The sequence below is a fragment of the Erpetoichthys calabaricus genome, chromosome 10, assembly GCF_900747795.2.
Source record: "Erpetoichthys calabaricus chromosome 10, fErpCal1.3, whole genome shotgun sequence".
NCBI classification, from domain to species: domain Eukaryota; kingdom Metazoa; phylum Chordata; class Cladistia; order Polypteriformes; family Polypteridae; genus Erpetoichthys; species Erpetoichthys calabaricus.
In genome coordinates, this window is record NC_041403.2 from 19,152,200 (window position 1) to 19,168,614 (window position 16,415).

The window sequence follows — 16,415 nt, forward strand, 5'->3', positions numbered from 1 at the left end:
TCGTTAAAAAAAAAAAAGTATTAAAACTGGCTGGTGACACACATGTAGTTCACTTGGATTTAGAAGTAGGCCATTATTGAAATATAATAACAATAATAATTCATTACATTTATATAGCGCTTTTCTCAGTACTCAAAGTGCTATCCACACAGGGAGGAACTGGGAAGCAAACCCACAATTTTCCACAGTCTCCTTACTGCAAAGCAGCAGCACTACCACTGCGCCACCTGTAAGAATTGTTAAGAGGTAAGATGATCAGCTGAATTGCCACAAGGGGTTTGTTTGGCAACTGCTGCATTTGTTGGACCAGTGACTAAGATATTGAGCATAAGAACATATACTTGACAAACGTGAGGAGTTTGTTCAGTTCAGGCCCATTTGTTTAGCTGTCCTGACTTCTCATCCAGATATTATGTACTTAAAGGTTGTCAAGGTATCTGCTTCAGCTGCATGCGTAGCTAGTTAGTTCCACATTCCCACAACTCTTTGAGTAAGTAAAGAAGTGTTTCCTGGCTTAAGTCCTAAGTGCACTTCCCCTTCATATCTAAACTGGACCATTAACCACAAAGCAGCCAGTTAAATCCCTGCCAATAAATGATTGTATAACATGGACTGAGGTGCTTCAACATGGATCTGTAATCCACAAAGTTCTTAGTTCAATTCCAGCCATGTAGAACTCTTTAGTAAGACACTTCTTCCACTGCATCTGTTTTTGGTAAATTATAGGGATAATGTGCATCAAAAGCACTGTGGGGTTGTGTGTACTACAAAAAAGGAATTAATAAATTTACAAGACTGCTGTTTCCAACATCATACGATGTTTCATAGTTGAAAAGTGCTATATAAAATCACAGTTTGTCCCTTTCACGTATAAACCATGTCACTATGAGCCAGTCACTAAACTTGCTGGTGCGCCAACTGCATAAATAGCAGGACGTGTGTACTGTACTGGAAATGTGCTGCATCTTGGGATTGCGTTTCTTATATAAAATAATAGTCCGGCCAGTTCAAACCCGATCGTGGTCTCCTCAAAAGAGGCATCTGTCATTGTATAAATTTCGACCCTATTGTCTTATAAGGACCACCTGGGAATCGTGTCCACTATATAATGAGGCAGTTGTAAAATTACAAGGATGCCACTTCAAGCATTTTGACTGTTGCAAGGCACTAGATACAGTCAAAAGGCCATCGCTTCAGTCCTTACTACTGTCTCACAGTGTAAATGCAGGTGATTTACATTAGACCATTAGAAAATGTTTGATGAGAACAGGCCATTCAGCCCAACCAACATCACCAGTCTTATCCATATTATTCCTCTAAAATATCATCAAGTTGAGTTTTGAATGTTCCTACAGTCTGACTGTCTACCACACTATTTGGTAACTTATTCTATGCATCTTTGGTTCTCTATGTTAAGAAAACTTCCAAATATTTATGCAAAATTTACCCTTAACACATTTCCAAATATGTTGTCGTATTCTTGTTGAGTTGTACTATAATTAACATGCAGTTTACCTTGTCTCGATTTCCACTACAGGTACTATACATAATTAATAAAGATACCAGTTCAGGCACTTCGGTATGGTATTGACTATACAAAGGCAGTAAACACTATGCAAGTGTCACGACTGTATTGCCACACAGTGTGACAGTAAGTGAATCACTTCACTGGGCTGTGCTCCAACCAGTGGTATCATTGGAGCGGAGGGCTTAGAGGCCTAAGCCCCTTATCTCTGGTGCGCACCTTTTAATCTGACGTACATGTACAATTTACAGAAAACCCCTAGGAGGATTCCCCCCCACCGTCAGACATACATGTATGACTCACGCAGAACCCCAAGGGAAACCCAGTTCTTCGATCCGAGTAAGACTGCGTGTAAAATGCTGTGGGGTAGGCTTATACCCTAATAGCTGTAACTCCAACTGACAAATCTGGCCCAAACTAAAGACATGTCTTCACCGTGGAAAGGTGCTGTAATCTCAAAGCTACTACCCTAAATCATTCTGGCCCTGACAGCGTCACTCATACTGCCATTAATTCACTGGTGTAGAAAGGAACTACAAAAAGTAAAGGTTGTCTTGCACACTGTTCTATAGTGGCTTCTTGCAGAACATACAGTATTAGGAATGGAAAATGGAAAGAAAAAATGTTCACAGTATAAAAGGATCAGCAGAGAAACTTTTGAGGGCACCTTTGATCTCCCTGTTTGCCATGCCAAGCACATCCACACGCTGATATGCTTGTGCCTCCAAGCTCCTTGATGTCTTGTTTACCGCCCTTTGGCCAAAACTGACCAATCTGAATAAGGTATCCTTTAGTAGAGATTCATATAGTACTTATTGACTTCAAGGTTAATGAATGTTGAAAGTGGAAGTATTAAGGGGGATGCTATATACCAGTAAAAGCATGTCATTCACAAAGCCCCTTTTACTTTCCTTGTGTCTTATGCCATGCTAGCTACAGCCTTCACTGGCAGCATTAAGGGTAAAGCAGATAGAAATCAACATCGGCCTCCTGTAATGGCCTTTTAGAGAAGCCGCACTGCATCCAGAGCCAGAGGGAATTCATGTTAAGCATGTGACTGCGCCCCCAGCTCGGGCATGCACTGCTTATCGGTGATATGATTCGAAGGGAAACCTCGCAGTAGCAGCCCAGAGAAGCCATGTGATGCTGTTGCCATGGCGTTTCAGTATTCATTTGATTGGCTGTATGACTGGCTCAAACTGGGGTTTCTCGCCAGTGGATAAAAACGCCTCGGTGATGCCATCGTGAGTTATTAAAAAAAAAAAAAGAAGCAATTACTTGAAGGCGCATTACAGTGAAAAGAGCCAGAGTCTGTGCTTTTTTTTTTTTTTTTGTATCAGGATTGCTTCAGATTTGCTGACGCTCTGCAAATCTGGGGCTGCAATTAATTGGAAATTGTGAATGGCTTGTAGCCGACATCTCTCCAGATCTCTTGTACAGATGGACTGATAGTTATTATTATTAAAAATATTGTTTTTGACAACTTCTTGCACCCGAAGCTACAGTCAATGGATAAATAACCTGCAGTTTTCACGTCCTTCTCTGCCATAGACATTTCCTCATGAATAAAACAGTGATGTCAGCCTTAGAAATATTGTCCCATGTGGATATGAGCTGAATTTCCATTTTGCAGTTTTTTTTTTTGTTTTTTTTTGCAGGAGGGATGAAGGGTTATAGAAAATTTGAATCCCTTGCTGCTCTTATAGTTTAGTGTGTCTTGAAGTACTGCAGCAAAGAGACAAGTTGTTGGGCACTGCAGTGCTGAAAGTGAGAGGCAAGATGCAATTTCACTAATTAGATTAAAAAAAAAGAAAGCAAGCAAGCAAGCATTGTTGCGTGAAAAGGAAAACTCCTCCCCGTCCCCCTCAAACCCCCCCCCCTTCCCACCGCCCGCAATATTTCATTAATACCTAGAGCTGCAGTACTAATGTGAACTAAAGGGGGACCTCCTGAATTTATGTATCACATGTAAGAAGAGGGCTTCCTCCATTTTCTGTCAAATCATGTGTGTCCGCATTCTATTGCTGATGCAGCTAGGCTAGGATGAGCATTTCTTTCCAGTAGAATTCTTCTGAGCAAGTCTAATCTGAAGTGGGGACCCCCTTGAGCCAACAAAGCATTGAAGGAGGCTTTTCATAATTCATCAGCTCTTGTGCTGCTGCTGCTGCTCGCCAGCTGCCTATGCATGCATGGATTCTGGCTTTCTAATCCGACCTCCGCTTTCATTATCTTCTGCCACTCAGTGAGTGCGTACTGTACAACAAAGATGGAGTGCAGAATGTGGCTCTTCCTGCTTGCAGATACTGGAATGGTTCTTGGATTCGGGGGATCTTGCTGCCATTAACGTGAGGGTACTGCGGGATTGCTTGTAGTGGGATTCCTTCGACCACCTCTTCGTCTGGTTTAAGCTGTGCTACGACGGGGTCCAAAATGCCTGAGGCAAACTATTTACTCTCCGTGTCTTGGGGTTACATCAAGGTGGGTAACGGCGGATGTTTCAGGCTTCTCTTGTGGCCCTTTTTTTATTCTGTCTGGTTTGGCTTGGGGAAAAAAAATGTATCTGGCTGTGCAAAATGCAGAGATGATGTCGACAACTTGGCACAGTGGGACTTCACAACTCACCATTTTAAATACCTTCCATGGGTGTCTTGTATATGGTGGTCAGCTGTTGAAAATAAAATGCATGTATTGGCGTTGGTTTTGTGAAATTGACATTTTGTGTTGATGTAGCATTTAAAAAATATGCAACAGCAGTCTAATCAAATTCTCTTTTTTTTGTAATAGTATTTCATATGTGCAAAAGGATACGTGAAAAAGCAACTGTCTAGAAATTCATTTGGAAACAGAAGCCGTTTGTGTCAGTTTAAGTTATTTTGTGTAAAAATGAGAAATTTATTCTTGCCGTCATTCCTGTTATTCTATGGACGAGCCAAAGCAAACTTAACATTCTAAATCACCTCGGAGCAATAGACAAGCAATGGTTGGTTGAATTAAAGTCAAGCCACTACACAACTGGACTGTGCACATTTGGTGTTGGCCACTGGCAGACCTCCGTGTGCCAATCTGATTTTTTTTTGTCCATTGCAGGCTTGCAGGGAACTGAAGCCTAATTTGGTGGCTTCGATTGCAAGGCAAAAACTAACACTAGATGGGATGCCAGTCTATCACAGGGTGCAGACACTCTCACTTGGGTGATTTAGAGTCATCAGAAGATTCATCTTTGGACTGTAGTGGGGAAACCATGTTGTTATTATCCATCCACTCTTTGCATTACAGGCTCATGAGCGAGCCAAAGCTTATCCTACTGCTATGCATGCTGCGCACACACCCCCAACACTGTACCAGTTCACCAAATACACATGTCATTGGAGTGGCAGAAGAAACTGGGATTCCTATATTTAAACAAACCAACTTAGTCTAATTCAGGGTCAGAAGAGGCCTGAGCCGTTGCTGGCAGCATCGGGCGCAAGGCAGGAATCAGCCCTGGCTGAGGCTCCATGCAGTTGTATTCTGTTCTATTATAATGTTATGTCATGTTATGTTACAGTATGTCATCCTTCTTTTTTCTGAGTACGCTTTATGTAATTCTAGGGTCATGTGCGACCAGTGCATATTCCAAAAGCATCAGGCACAACTCATGTCTGAACTCATCACTCCATTGCAGGATGCACTCACTTTACATTTAATTATATGTTTCCACTTTAGAGTCACAAATTAACCAGCGCTCCCAGTTTTTGAAATGTGGAAGAAACATAGAATTCCCATACTGTATTCTCCATACATTTTCTTAACTGTGTGATTTCAATTTTGGAGTTGTAGGCATCTGAACCTTCCAATAGACCAGTGGCATTTTGTGCATGCAAGGTGCCAAACCTGGATGGAGCAGCAGTTCATCACTTTGCACACTCACACATCCACATTCATTCATAGTAGGACACCGGTATTGGTACATTAGAAGAGTTTCAGGGGAACAGTCATGGATCCATCTGGAATTTGGAAGGACAACCAAAACATTAAGAGAAAAGTACACAGGGAAAACATACAAACTCAGCATTGACCGTGAAGCACCTTATACAGCATACTGTAATGTATTTTATTATTAACATAATATTATTATTGCTGGCACAGTGTTTAGAGCTGCAGCCTCACAGGTTCAGCATCCTGGGTTCCAGATCCTCACCAAGTCATTGTCCATGTGAAATTTGCATGTTCTCCCTGTTTTGATGCAAGTTTTTTTTTCCACATCCCCAAACGTTATATGAATTGGTGACTCTAAATTGCCCCCCATGTGGGTGTATGAGTTGGTATGGAACAAGATGATCCGCTGTGGCAACCCCTAATGGGAGCAGCCGAAAGAAGAAGAAGTGGGTGTATGAGTCGGTCCTGCAGTGGACTTAGCAGGCTGTCCACGTTCTTCCCCACCTTGTGCTCAGTGTTGCTGGGATAGGCTCTGGGCTCCCCCACAGCCCTGAATTTGATTGTGCAGTTTTGAAAATGTATGTGCATTATATCATATTAATAATGGAACTACGGATGGTGCAGTTGCCGCCCAGATATAGCGTCCTGGGTATGAATCCCACACCTGATCCCTGTCTGTTTGGAGTTTGTATGTTTGATTGGGTTTTAATTTGGTTATTCTGGTTTTCGTCCCACATGGCAAAGATGTGCATGTTAAATTAATCGACAATCCTAAATTGGCCCCATGTGAGTAGAGGGGGTGTGCGTGCAGCCCTGTGATGGGCTGGCACTCATGCTGCTCAGATAAACTCTGACCTCTGACATGATTCTAAACTGGATTTAAGTGGGCTTAAAAATGTTTTATTAAAATACATTATAGATTCATTATGTAAACCCAGTGCAGGCTCACAAGGTGTCAAATCCTGTCCTGACACTTACGGAGGAGTAAACCGGGAAGTTGAAGTATTATATTATCTATCCATTAAGCCCACTGTTATGCACATCCATACCAATGCTAACTCACAAGTGGCAGGCACAAACCTTAGATGGGTCGGCAGTAAACTCATGAAACACAGCAGAGAGTTCAGAGAGTCACCAGTGAGCGACATTCTCATGGTATATGTTGATTGCCATCAAATCACTTTTTCCAAACACAGGAATTGATACCAGCCTATCATAGGGGCAAACTCTCCCCCACTTTTCCAGCTAAATTATTTCTGGTGAAACCTCTTGAGTAGCCAGGTATGAGTGTATTTTGTTTGGATATTGTGTGTTAAAGAAATATGACATTCATGTTTCCACTTTTTTATTTTTTGTATCCTACAGTTCAAGAGAATGCTGAACCGGGAACTGACACACCTGTCAGAAATGAGCCGTTCTGGCAATCAAGTCTCGGAGTACATCTCTAACACCTTCTTAGGTAATAACCTTTAGCATTTTTTCCCCCCATCTATTTTCCTGACATTATTATCTAATATAGCCAGTTTAATAAAAAAATGATGAAGGTCTGATTTGCAACAGCCTTTCTGAGTTGCTGTCCTAAGAGTCCAGAGATCCCTGCAGTTTCCAGCAGCTCTCAAGTAATATGCTCAGAGCATGATTGATGAAATAACGTAATGTTGCAGAAAAGAAAAGCGAGGGCTGTGCTGCGCTCCGCTGCACCATTCTGAGTTTCCTCACTGAAGAATTATCCTAGCAATGGCCCAACACAGAGAGGCTGCTCTTGGGTCACCATTAACATGCAGAGGAGTGCAAGATACTCAGGCATCTTAAATACAGCCTATTCAATGCATGTCAAAATGTAAATGTGCTGTGGTGGGATTAGGCTCATTGAGGGTTTTGGGGGGAACGGGAGCTTTGATTGATTTTTTACCTCTTAGTGGATTGGGTCAGCCTAGCGGAAAAGCTTTTTGTCTACTTGCAAGTTCAAGCACGTTGTGGATTTGAAGCAGTGGTATTTCCAGTTCTTCCGCCCATGAATTGCTAAATTTGTGGTTTTAATGCTTCCACTCATTTTTGTTCCTTAAATTATGTTCATAGCTGAGCTAGGGTAGTGCACACATAAATAAGGCTTCTGGACAAGCACTGTCAATTAGTCCTGTCTGGGAAGACTTGCCCAGTATCACATAAAAAGGAGCCAGCCATATTGCCGTTTTGTTTTACAGCTTCTTTCCCTACATGGTGATCACTTCCCTTAATGTATTTTTTTTTGCATTCAGGTGAGCGATGATAGACAAACTTTAATCCCCCAGAAGCCTTTTAGTTGAGTCAAGAATTAATTAAGCCCAGCAAGTCGTGAGTTTCTCCTTGAGATGCGGCGGAAGCATCTGCACCCACATTCTTGATCCAGTTCAATCTGGTCGGCAAGAATATCACTCCTATAGGTTATTCTCTTGTCAACGGGGAGAGGGGGTGGGAATCATGAAATATGGATTTACAGCTCGGTGGTACCCCTCGTGGAAAAGGAAGCAGCTGCCTTGGTGGTGAGTCACTCAAGAGACTGCTAACTGTGACAGCTTGCTTGGCTTTTTTGTTTTTCATATACATATCCTCATGCATTGGGAGTGTGCACTGGCTGGAAGAAGCAGATAGGAATTTCTTTCAGCATTTTATGAAGTTAAGCTGAACATTTCAAAAATCTTAAAATCAAAAAACAATTTATGGCTAGCCACATACTACTCACTGTGTATTCAATGATTTTTAGATTAGCTACATTACCCCCTTGTGACAAGTTGAGATTCTTTTGCCCTTCCACGGTATTTTAATTGAATGTAATACCCAATAGTGGTTAACATGGCCTGCCTCATGGATCCAGCATACCAGGTTCAAATCTTGCAGCCTTGCAGGCTGTTTGCAGCCTCACACCCTCACAAAAGACTAAACTGGCCCAGTTTTGAATGTGTGTGTGTGTCTCTGCGACAGCCTAGCACTCTGTCCTGAGCCTTGAACTCAACGATGCCTGGATTTGATTAGGCATGTTCGAGAAAGTACGTACGTAAAACACCCAGTGGATTCACCTCGCTACATAGTGCTGATCTTTCAAGGATTTTGTGAAGATTTGTCCAAAAACATTTAGAATCACACAATAATTGAAAACGACTTTAAATTTTATGGGAAAAGCCCTGAATCTGAAACCATTGACAGTTAGGAGAAGCCTGGTTAACGTCAGATTGACAGCATGCTTTGAAATAATTGCCTCCTTTCATGTGCTGCTCCAGGCGCTGCCGTCTTTTGACTCAATTACTTTTTTTTGTCTGCATTCATTAATTAAGCTGAAGCGTAAATAAATAACTCAGGCGATATTAAGTCTATGACTTGAATTATTATGGAGATAATACTAATGGGTACAAGGGTGCTTCATAGCTGCCAGGACAGCCTCCTGCACCCCGCTCTGCAACCCTTAATTGGTTTAAGCAGCTTTGAAAAGTCCATATTAAGTTATACAATAATGAAATGGCAACTGGGATGTCATAGTTTGCAACCCAATGTGGCATCATGCAACAAGTAACTTAATCTTTCTGTGCAGCAATAACAATATCTGTAATGTATCCCAATCTTGTAAGGTGCCATCACTCAAATATGCTGTATAATAATAACTGAAATATTTCCTACAATATTAATTGATACGCACTGACCCAGAGAGCCATCTGCTGCAATAACTTTCGTCAGTCCATCTCAAGGGGCTGCAGACGTCTTAAATTTGCTCTCCTCGCCTGACCTGCCATATCAAGGTAACATGAAAAGCATGTGATTTAATTATTCCAATTACTGCAGAGCGTTCGCTCTCAAGGCTCGATTATTATGGGATTTACAGCCCATATAAACACTTGACTCTTGAGCAGGCCCAGATTAATATCAAAGGATTGTCCAGATTGACGGGGACAAAGAAAGGCCTTGTCCTCCGTTGAGTCCCAGGGTAGGGGTGATTTTGTTTTTGTCACCTGGGGGTTTTCCTATGCAAAGAAAAAAAAAGTCATTGACGTCAGATGACGAAATTCGAGATGTCAAAACAACGGCAAAAGCTGGGCTTGAACAAAAGGCCTTTGTTGCACTTGTTTTAATGGTAACAAAGAAGAGGGTCAGTGAGAGCTTTGAAGAAAGGCAAAACTTCCTGAAAATCTGCAAGTAGCAGGTTTTTAAAGAAAAAGGAGGGCATTGTACACTGTTTGTGTTAAATGCTCGTTGTTTTAAATTTTCATTTGCTTGGGCTGGAGGTCATCTAAACAGTTGTCTTCTAAGTGCAGACACTGGCATACCCACGTCATATATATATGTGAATGGTAGCAAAAGAGTGAGCAATGCCGAGGTGACCAATGTCCGGCTGTTAACTTCTGTGACACTCGGTGCTACGAACCTTCACCAGCTTTTCAATGACAGTTGCAATAGTCAGTTGAACTCTTTTAACGTTTTTTCCTCATTTATTTTAACAGACAAACAGAACGATGTGGAAATCCCATCCCCCACATCAAAATGCCGGGAAAAGAAGAAGAAGCAGCAGCTGATGTCTCAGATCAGTGGCGTGAAGAAATTGACTCACAGCTCCAGTCTAAACAACACGAGCATTTCAAGATTCGGGGTCAAAACTGAGAACGAAGAGTTCCTCTCCAAGGTAAGCTCTTTGACTCCCAGCTCCATCCTCAGCTGTAGGCGAAGGGGTTACAGGAATGCAAGATTTGTGAGCCTCACCCCTTCACAAGCGCAGACTTGCAAGAATCATGTTACTTCTGTCATGGGGGAACGCTGTAAAAAAAAAAATAAATAAATAAAGTGCTTACTCCTCAGATGCTCGGGTCTGACGGACAGCATTGCGTCAGATCTGAATAAAGACAGACTCGAGATGGGGTTTTTAGAGCCATGCTGTTTACATTCTGATTTTGTAGTTTGATTACAAAAATCTTTCTTGTTTTACAGGAACTGGAGGACCTAAATAAATGGGGCCTGAATATTTTTAAAGTGTCCGAATATTCACATCACAGACCTCTCACATGCATAATGCATGCAATCTTTCAGGTTAGTATTAAATCTCATCGTTTGTATGTTGGGTAGCAGGAGTTAGGCAATACTGGGTTGTCCTGGGATTGAATCCTGTGGACACTTGCTGCCTCTGTGGAGTCTGTTTGTTCGCCAAGTGACCGCGTAATCAAAGATGTGTGTGTGTTATATTAACTGGCAGCTCTAAATTTGCACAGCGGGAGTGTGAGTTTGCTCTGCAGTGGACGGGTACACCAACCAGGGTTGGCTCCTTCCTTGTGTCCAGTGCTACTGGAATAAGCTTTGACCCACCTTAGCCATGAATGGGGTCAAGAAGGTTGATAGCACAGTCTTCTTATGTCCATATAGTTTCAACTTCCAGGCACTCCAGTTTAATCCATCCATCCATTCTCCAACCCGCTGAATCCGAACACAGGGTCACGGGGGTCTGCTGGAGCCAATCTCTGCCAACACAGGGCACAAGGCAGGAACCAATCCCGGGCAGGATGCCAACCCACCGCAGTCCAGTTTAATCAATAATTGTAAATTGGACCCACATTTACATGAGTAGGCCTTATGGTGGACTGACTAACCATCTAGTACCCAATTCCCTACACATTGATCCTGAATTAGGATTAGGCAGGTTAAATAATGTTACGTTGCGTACATTTGTACGTCTCCACAAGGCACCCAGCCTTGCAGATTTCACCCCGTGACACAGCTTTGGGTTTTGCTCTCTTTCACTCAATTCCCAATCAAGGCTTCTTGTATCTGAGGAAATGTGTTTCTTTTTTAAAGCTTCTCTCTATGTGTTGACAAGCCTGGCTAAATATGGCCAGTGTGCTTCAACACATTAGCAGATTTGGCTGATATTTAATTAGCAGATATTCAATTCTTTATGTCTCATAATGAGTACAGACAATGGTGCTAAAAATATATTTAAAAGATATTGTGACTGAAAAGCAAAACGTGATTGCCTTTCAAGCTAAATAATCGAGGGGGAAACATTAATTCATATAGCATCATTAACAGTCCAGCGGGATCACTGTATAGTATCGACAAAATATTCATTCATCCATTTTCTTGTAGTGTGCTTATAACATTTCTGGGTCACAGAGGGCCAGTATTGGGGATATATGGCAGAAATGAGTCACATTCATACACACAGTCATCTGTCCATCTTAATTCATTTTCACAATTAAGAATATGAAAAGTTTAAAAAGGGTTAGAAGGAAGCCATTCAGTCCATCAAGCCTGTTAGGTTTTCTGACATCTAAGTTGTCCCAATGTCTTCATTCAGATACTTCTTAAGAGATGTCAAAGTTTCCTCTTCCACTTCACAACTTGGTAGTTTGTTCTCACTCCCCACTACTGTATGTGAAGAAGCAGTGCCCAGCTTTAGTCTTAAATGCACCCCCCCCCCCCCCCCCCCCCCCCAGTCTCCACTAAGTGTTTATGATTACATGATGAAACATTCTCATAATCACATGTATCACTTTATGGATGTGGGGTGGGGGCAGAGTCAGTATTTATTGTGATAGATCACATGAATCAGCTTCTGGGTATTGAATTCAAATTAGGATGCACCAGCCCATCACAGGACAATCTCACAAACACACACACATCCCAATGGAGAACACAGCATCCATGCATCCATCCATTATGACCCACTTTTCCAATTCATTGTCGTTGTTGCCTGTAACCAACCACGAATAGGGTACTACGCCATTGCGGGACGCACTTATTCATACTGGGCCAGTTTGATGTAACGGTTTGTAACTGAGCTGCCTATAATGTATTTGATGTGAGATCATTATTCTAGTGTATAATAATGGTGTCACATTCAGATACATTATATGCTGCTGCATTTAGAATTTTTCTGTGAAGCTCAAACTCCCATCATGGGTCTCATTCCTCAAAAAGTACTGTAATGTATATAATATGAGACCATTATAAATGAACTTGTCACTGGGAATGTGAAAAGAAACTTCACACAGACAGCGAAACAAACTCAGGATTCAAACCAAAGACTCCATGCCACTGGGCATGATGAGAATGAGGTAGAAACAAAATGAGCAAATATAATAAAAAAAAGTAAAATGTTCATAATTTGAGTTTATATGGTTTATACTAATTAAGACTTCTGTTTCAACAGGAGAGAGACCTACTGAAGACCTTCAAGATTCCTGTTGACACACTTGTTACCTACATGATGACCTTGGAGGATCACTATCACTCTGATGTGGCCTATCACAATAGTCTTCATGCTGCTGACGTGGCCCAGTCAACCCACATTCTTCTGTCAACTCCAGCCCTAGACGTGAGTGAACCTCTTGTGACACGAGCTGTTAGTGTGAATCTCTTATCTCACTGGCTGTTTTAAAGCAGTTTAGTTTAGGATATGCCTCCATTTTACCCAACGGAGAAGAACATCTCCTGCCCTGAATGCTGATTCATTTGTTAGTCTGAGTTCATGCTTTTTGAAATGATTGGGCTGGCATATGGATTTCTCGTAAGCGGCTTCACTGACATAATAATCCAAATATTTTTGTGAAGGCAAAACAAATTTGCCTGCTTTTGACAATCAAATGGGAATGGCTAAGTGGCCTAGGGCTAAACATTCAGCCTCTCCCACATAATCTTCCCAACTCTAAGCACGCTACGTGCCTGCTTTAAGCATGTAATCATGTCTTATCCAGATGATCAGTTACTGTATAACACTAGCACTCTTGCGTGCCTTGACCTTTGCAGTCATAGTGTACCTCAGGATTGATATGCTCACCTTTGCCCTCTTGGGGTTTGGTGCTGTCCCTGTTACCTCACATACTAGAGATATGAAAGACTTCTCCTAAATGGACAACATGGTTCCTTTTTAGAATGAGCTGCAGGTCTTAAAAATTAAATTAGAAGGAATGCAGGCAATTATGTTAAAAAAAAAAAATACCCAGCAGCCGTCTGCTGCTTCACTGGTTCATGCTGGATTTTTCTCATTAACACTATTCTGAAAGGTGCCCCTATGTTTCTAATAAATGGAAGCACTCCAAATTTAAAGTTCAGAGCAGATACTGTAAATGCACATTCCGAACCGTCCCATCACTTTGCGAATGACATAATTAATCTTTTTGAACTTTTGTCTCTACAGGCCGTCTTCACTGACCTGGAGATTCTTGCTGCACTATTTGCTGCTGCCATCCATGATGTGGATCACCCAGGTGTCTCTAATCAGTTCTTAATCAACACCAGTAAGTAGCATCTGTCCTTCAAATTCACTTAGACCAAAGAGAACATTGAGTGCAGTGTGGTTACCTCCTCCTGCTTGCAGTCCAGTGCTTTTTTGATATTTGAGACCATAAATATGGGACCATACCTATTGCTGATTGTTGTGTGACAAGTAGTGGAGCAACAGTAAACCCATGTTGCCCACAAAGGTTCACACTCTTTGTTTTCTTGGCTGCTTGTCTCAAGAGTTGATTGCTTAAATAATCTTGTAATACTCCTGCCATCTACTCATTTCCTAGCTCACTTACACAATTTAGGGGTTGTGTTGGAACAGCAGCCTATTCCAGTAGCACTGGGGCAGAACCTCTGATGAAATGTGTTTCAGTGAAACCCGAGAAATGTATTTAGATCTTTGAAACAGTGTTCCTTCTGTTGCAGACTCCGAGCTGGCCCTCATGTACAATGATGAGTCTGTCCTGGAAAACCACCACCTGGCTGTGGGCTTCAAACTGCTGCAGGAAGAAAACTGTGACATCTTCCAGAACCTCAGCAAGAAGCAGCGGCAGTCACTGAGGAAAATGGTCATTGACATGGTGCGTGTCAGCGTATTTCGGAGGGCATTCCCTTACTTTTCTTTTCTGATCTCCACCCCTTTGCTCCTTCTTGTTTCCACAAGTAATTCAGTTGGTATGTAGGAGGGCAGCTTTTAACAGCAAAGAGACTGAGGCGGGTCCATCTCAGCAATCCTGACATTTGCTGTTTACTTTGTGGAAACAGACACTGGAACATACAGTATATATATACTATATATATATATATATATAGAACAGGGTGGCACATTTGAAAGTAGTCCTGATTTATACTTATATTAGTGTAGAGGGATGGTGTGTACAGCCTCCCTTACCAGTTCAGGCTATTGTATGTGTTCAGGGGACAAGCTGGGCATCAAAACTGGGTAACACACTTTTATTAGAAAACTGAAGATTCTGTTAATATCTCAAAATACATGAAATATTCCCAGTCCCCTAAATGTCTCTCTTATCTATGACAGGTTTTGGCAACTGATATGTCCAAACACATGAGCCTGCTGGCAGACTTGAAGACCATGGTGGAGACCAAAAAGGTGACAAGTTCAGGAGTACTGCTGCTCGATAACTACACAGATAGGATCCAGGTAGGCAGTGCCGATTTGTTTTACAGCTTGCTTTGACTCTTTGATTGAGTCGTGTTACTTTAGTTGCTTGAGAAAAGCATCAGCTGAACTTCTGTGTCTTCAGTCTCTAAGTAATCCTGTAGCTTACTTTAAAATAAGAGTGTGGTTAATTGAGGCTGACACAAATGGGAGTGGCAACATGTAGATGCTGCAGCTTTGCCACCCTAACCCTATGTAGGTTGGTGTATGAGATGGAACACACCATACAGTCTCCTCAAAGTCATATTCCTTGTCTTGACAGGTTCTTCGCAACATGGTGCATTGTGCCGACCTGAGCAATCCAACCAAGTCTCTGGAGCTCTACCGCCAGTGGACAGACAGGATCATGGAGGAGTTCTTCCACCAGGGAGATAAAGAGAGGGAGAGAGGGATGGAAATCAGCCCGATGTGTGATAAACACACTGCCTCGGTTGAAAAGTCACAGGTACGTTTGAAGCATCCTGACCCCTCGTTTCATTCTTTCACAAGAAGTCCATTGCTTGCATCCTAAGTTGAAATTATCGTTCAGATCTGTTCAGCCGTCACCTTCAGTAATATTTGTAAAAGCTACTGCTATTGGCCAAATCCATCTGTATTTCTGTGGTGTTTCCTTAGCCTACGTCATTTTTCATTCAGTCACTTTAAGAGACTGAAGCATAAAGCTCAGTTTTTGGACCAGTACTCATGTAACTCTGCTCTTTACAGGTGGGATTCATTGACTATATCGTCCACCCACTGTGGGAGACCTGGGCAGATCTGGTCCACCCGGATGCACAGGACATCTTGGACACGTTAGAGGACAACAGAAACTGGTATCAGAGTATGATCCCACAGAGCCCGTCGCCCCCATTTTACGAGCAAGACAAAGACAATCATGGCACCGGAGAAAAATTTCAGTTTGAACTCACACTAGAGGAGGAAGACTCTGAGGGAGCTGAACGAGAGGAAGACTGTCAAGGGCAGGATAGTGTCAGCAATGCCGGGTCCCAAATGGAGTCCAATGAGTACACGCTCTTGGAGGAACAACTGGAAGGGACCCTAATCAAAATCGTGACAGAAGACGCGTCACCCGTGGACACATAGTGATGCAGGAGGATATTGATGATTGGCGTTGTGTTCGCTGATTGAATGAAGGAGCAGCCTTGCACACTGGGTTGTAAAGCCTGAGGCTAACTTTAGCAGGGAGAGGTTTCCTCGCACCCTTGCATTGGGAGTTGAGGGTTTGGCTGAAGTGAAAAGAGTAGGAGAAGGAGCTCTCAGGAATTTTCTGCTGAAAATCGGAACTTGACTCATTAGCGTTTTTAAAAAAAAAAAAATAACAATGGAAGAGCTGGGGCCAACTCGAAATGTTTACTGATGCAGCATGGGATTGCTGACACTACTGAGAGATTTTCTACTAAGTGACAGATCTTTTTGTAATAGAATGTTCCAAGGTCGAGTATGAACTACTGAAATGGAGGGATTTGTAAAATGAACCATTTACTTTTTCTGTAACATCTGTCTGAGGACTTGTGTGCCTTTTTTACAAAGTTGTCTTTTTACATTTTTTTT

At 42.1% G+C, this 16,415-nt stretch overlaps 1 protein-coding gene across 6 annotated transcripts in view; it reads left to right on the top strand.

Annotated features, from left to right (window-relative positions):
- pde4ba (phosphodiesterase 4B, cAMP-specific a) overlaps positions 1-16,183 on the top strand; it is a 425,080-nt gene extending 408,897 nt beyond the window's left edge. For 5 of the 6 annotated variants that reach the window (XM_051932712.1, XM_028810966.2, XM_051932713.1 and 2 more), the window contains 9 exons: positions 6,809-6,902; positions 9,913-10,091; positions 10,394-10,492; positions 12,609-12,773; positions 13,596-13,695; positions 14,111-14,265; positions 14,724-14,846; positions 15,127-15,309; positions 15,570-16,183. In XM_051932712.1, the coding sequence (XP_051788672.1) occupies positions 6,809-6,902; positions 9,913-10,091; positions 10,394-10,492; positions 12,609-12,773; positions 13,596-13,695; positions 14,111-14,265; positions 14,724-14,846; positions 15,127-15,309; positions 15,570-15,947 (1,476 nt within the window). In that variant the 3' untranslated portion in view covers positions 15,948-16,183. Of the gene's footprint in view, positions 1-3,482; positions 4,004-6,808; positions 6,903-9,912; positions 10,092-10,393; positions 10,493-12,608; positions 12,774-13,595; positions 13,696-14,110; positions 14,266-14,723; positions 14,847-15,126; positions 15,310-15,569 lie in introns of those variants that run through there. The other variant, XM_028810971.2, reaches the window with a different exon arrangement.
- The last annotated feature ends 232 nt before the right edge of the window (positions 16,184-16,415 follow it).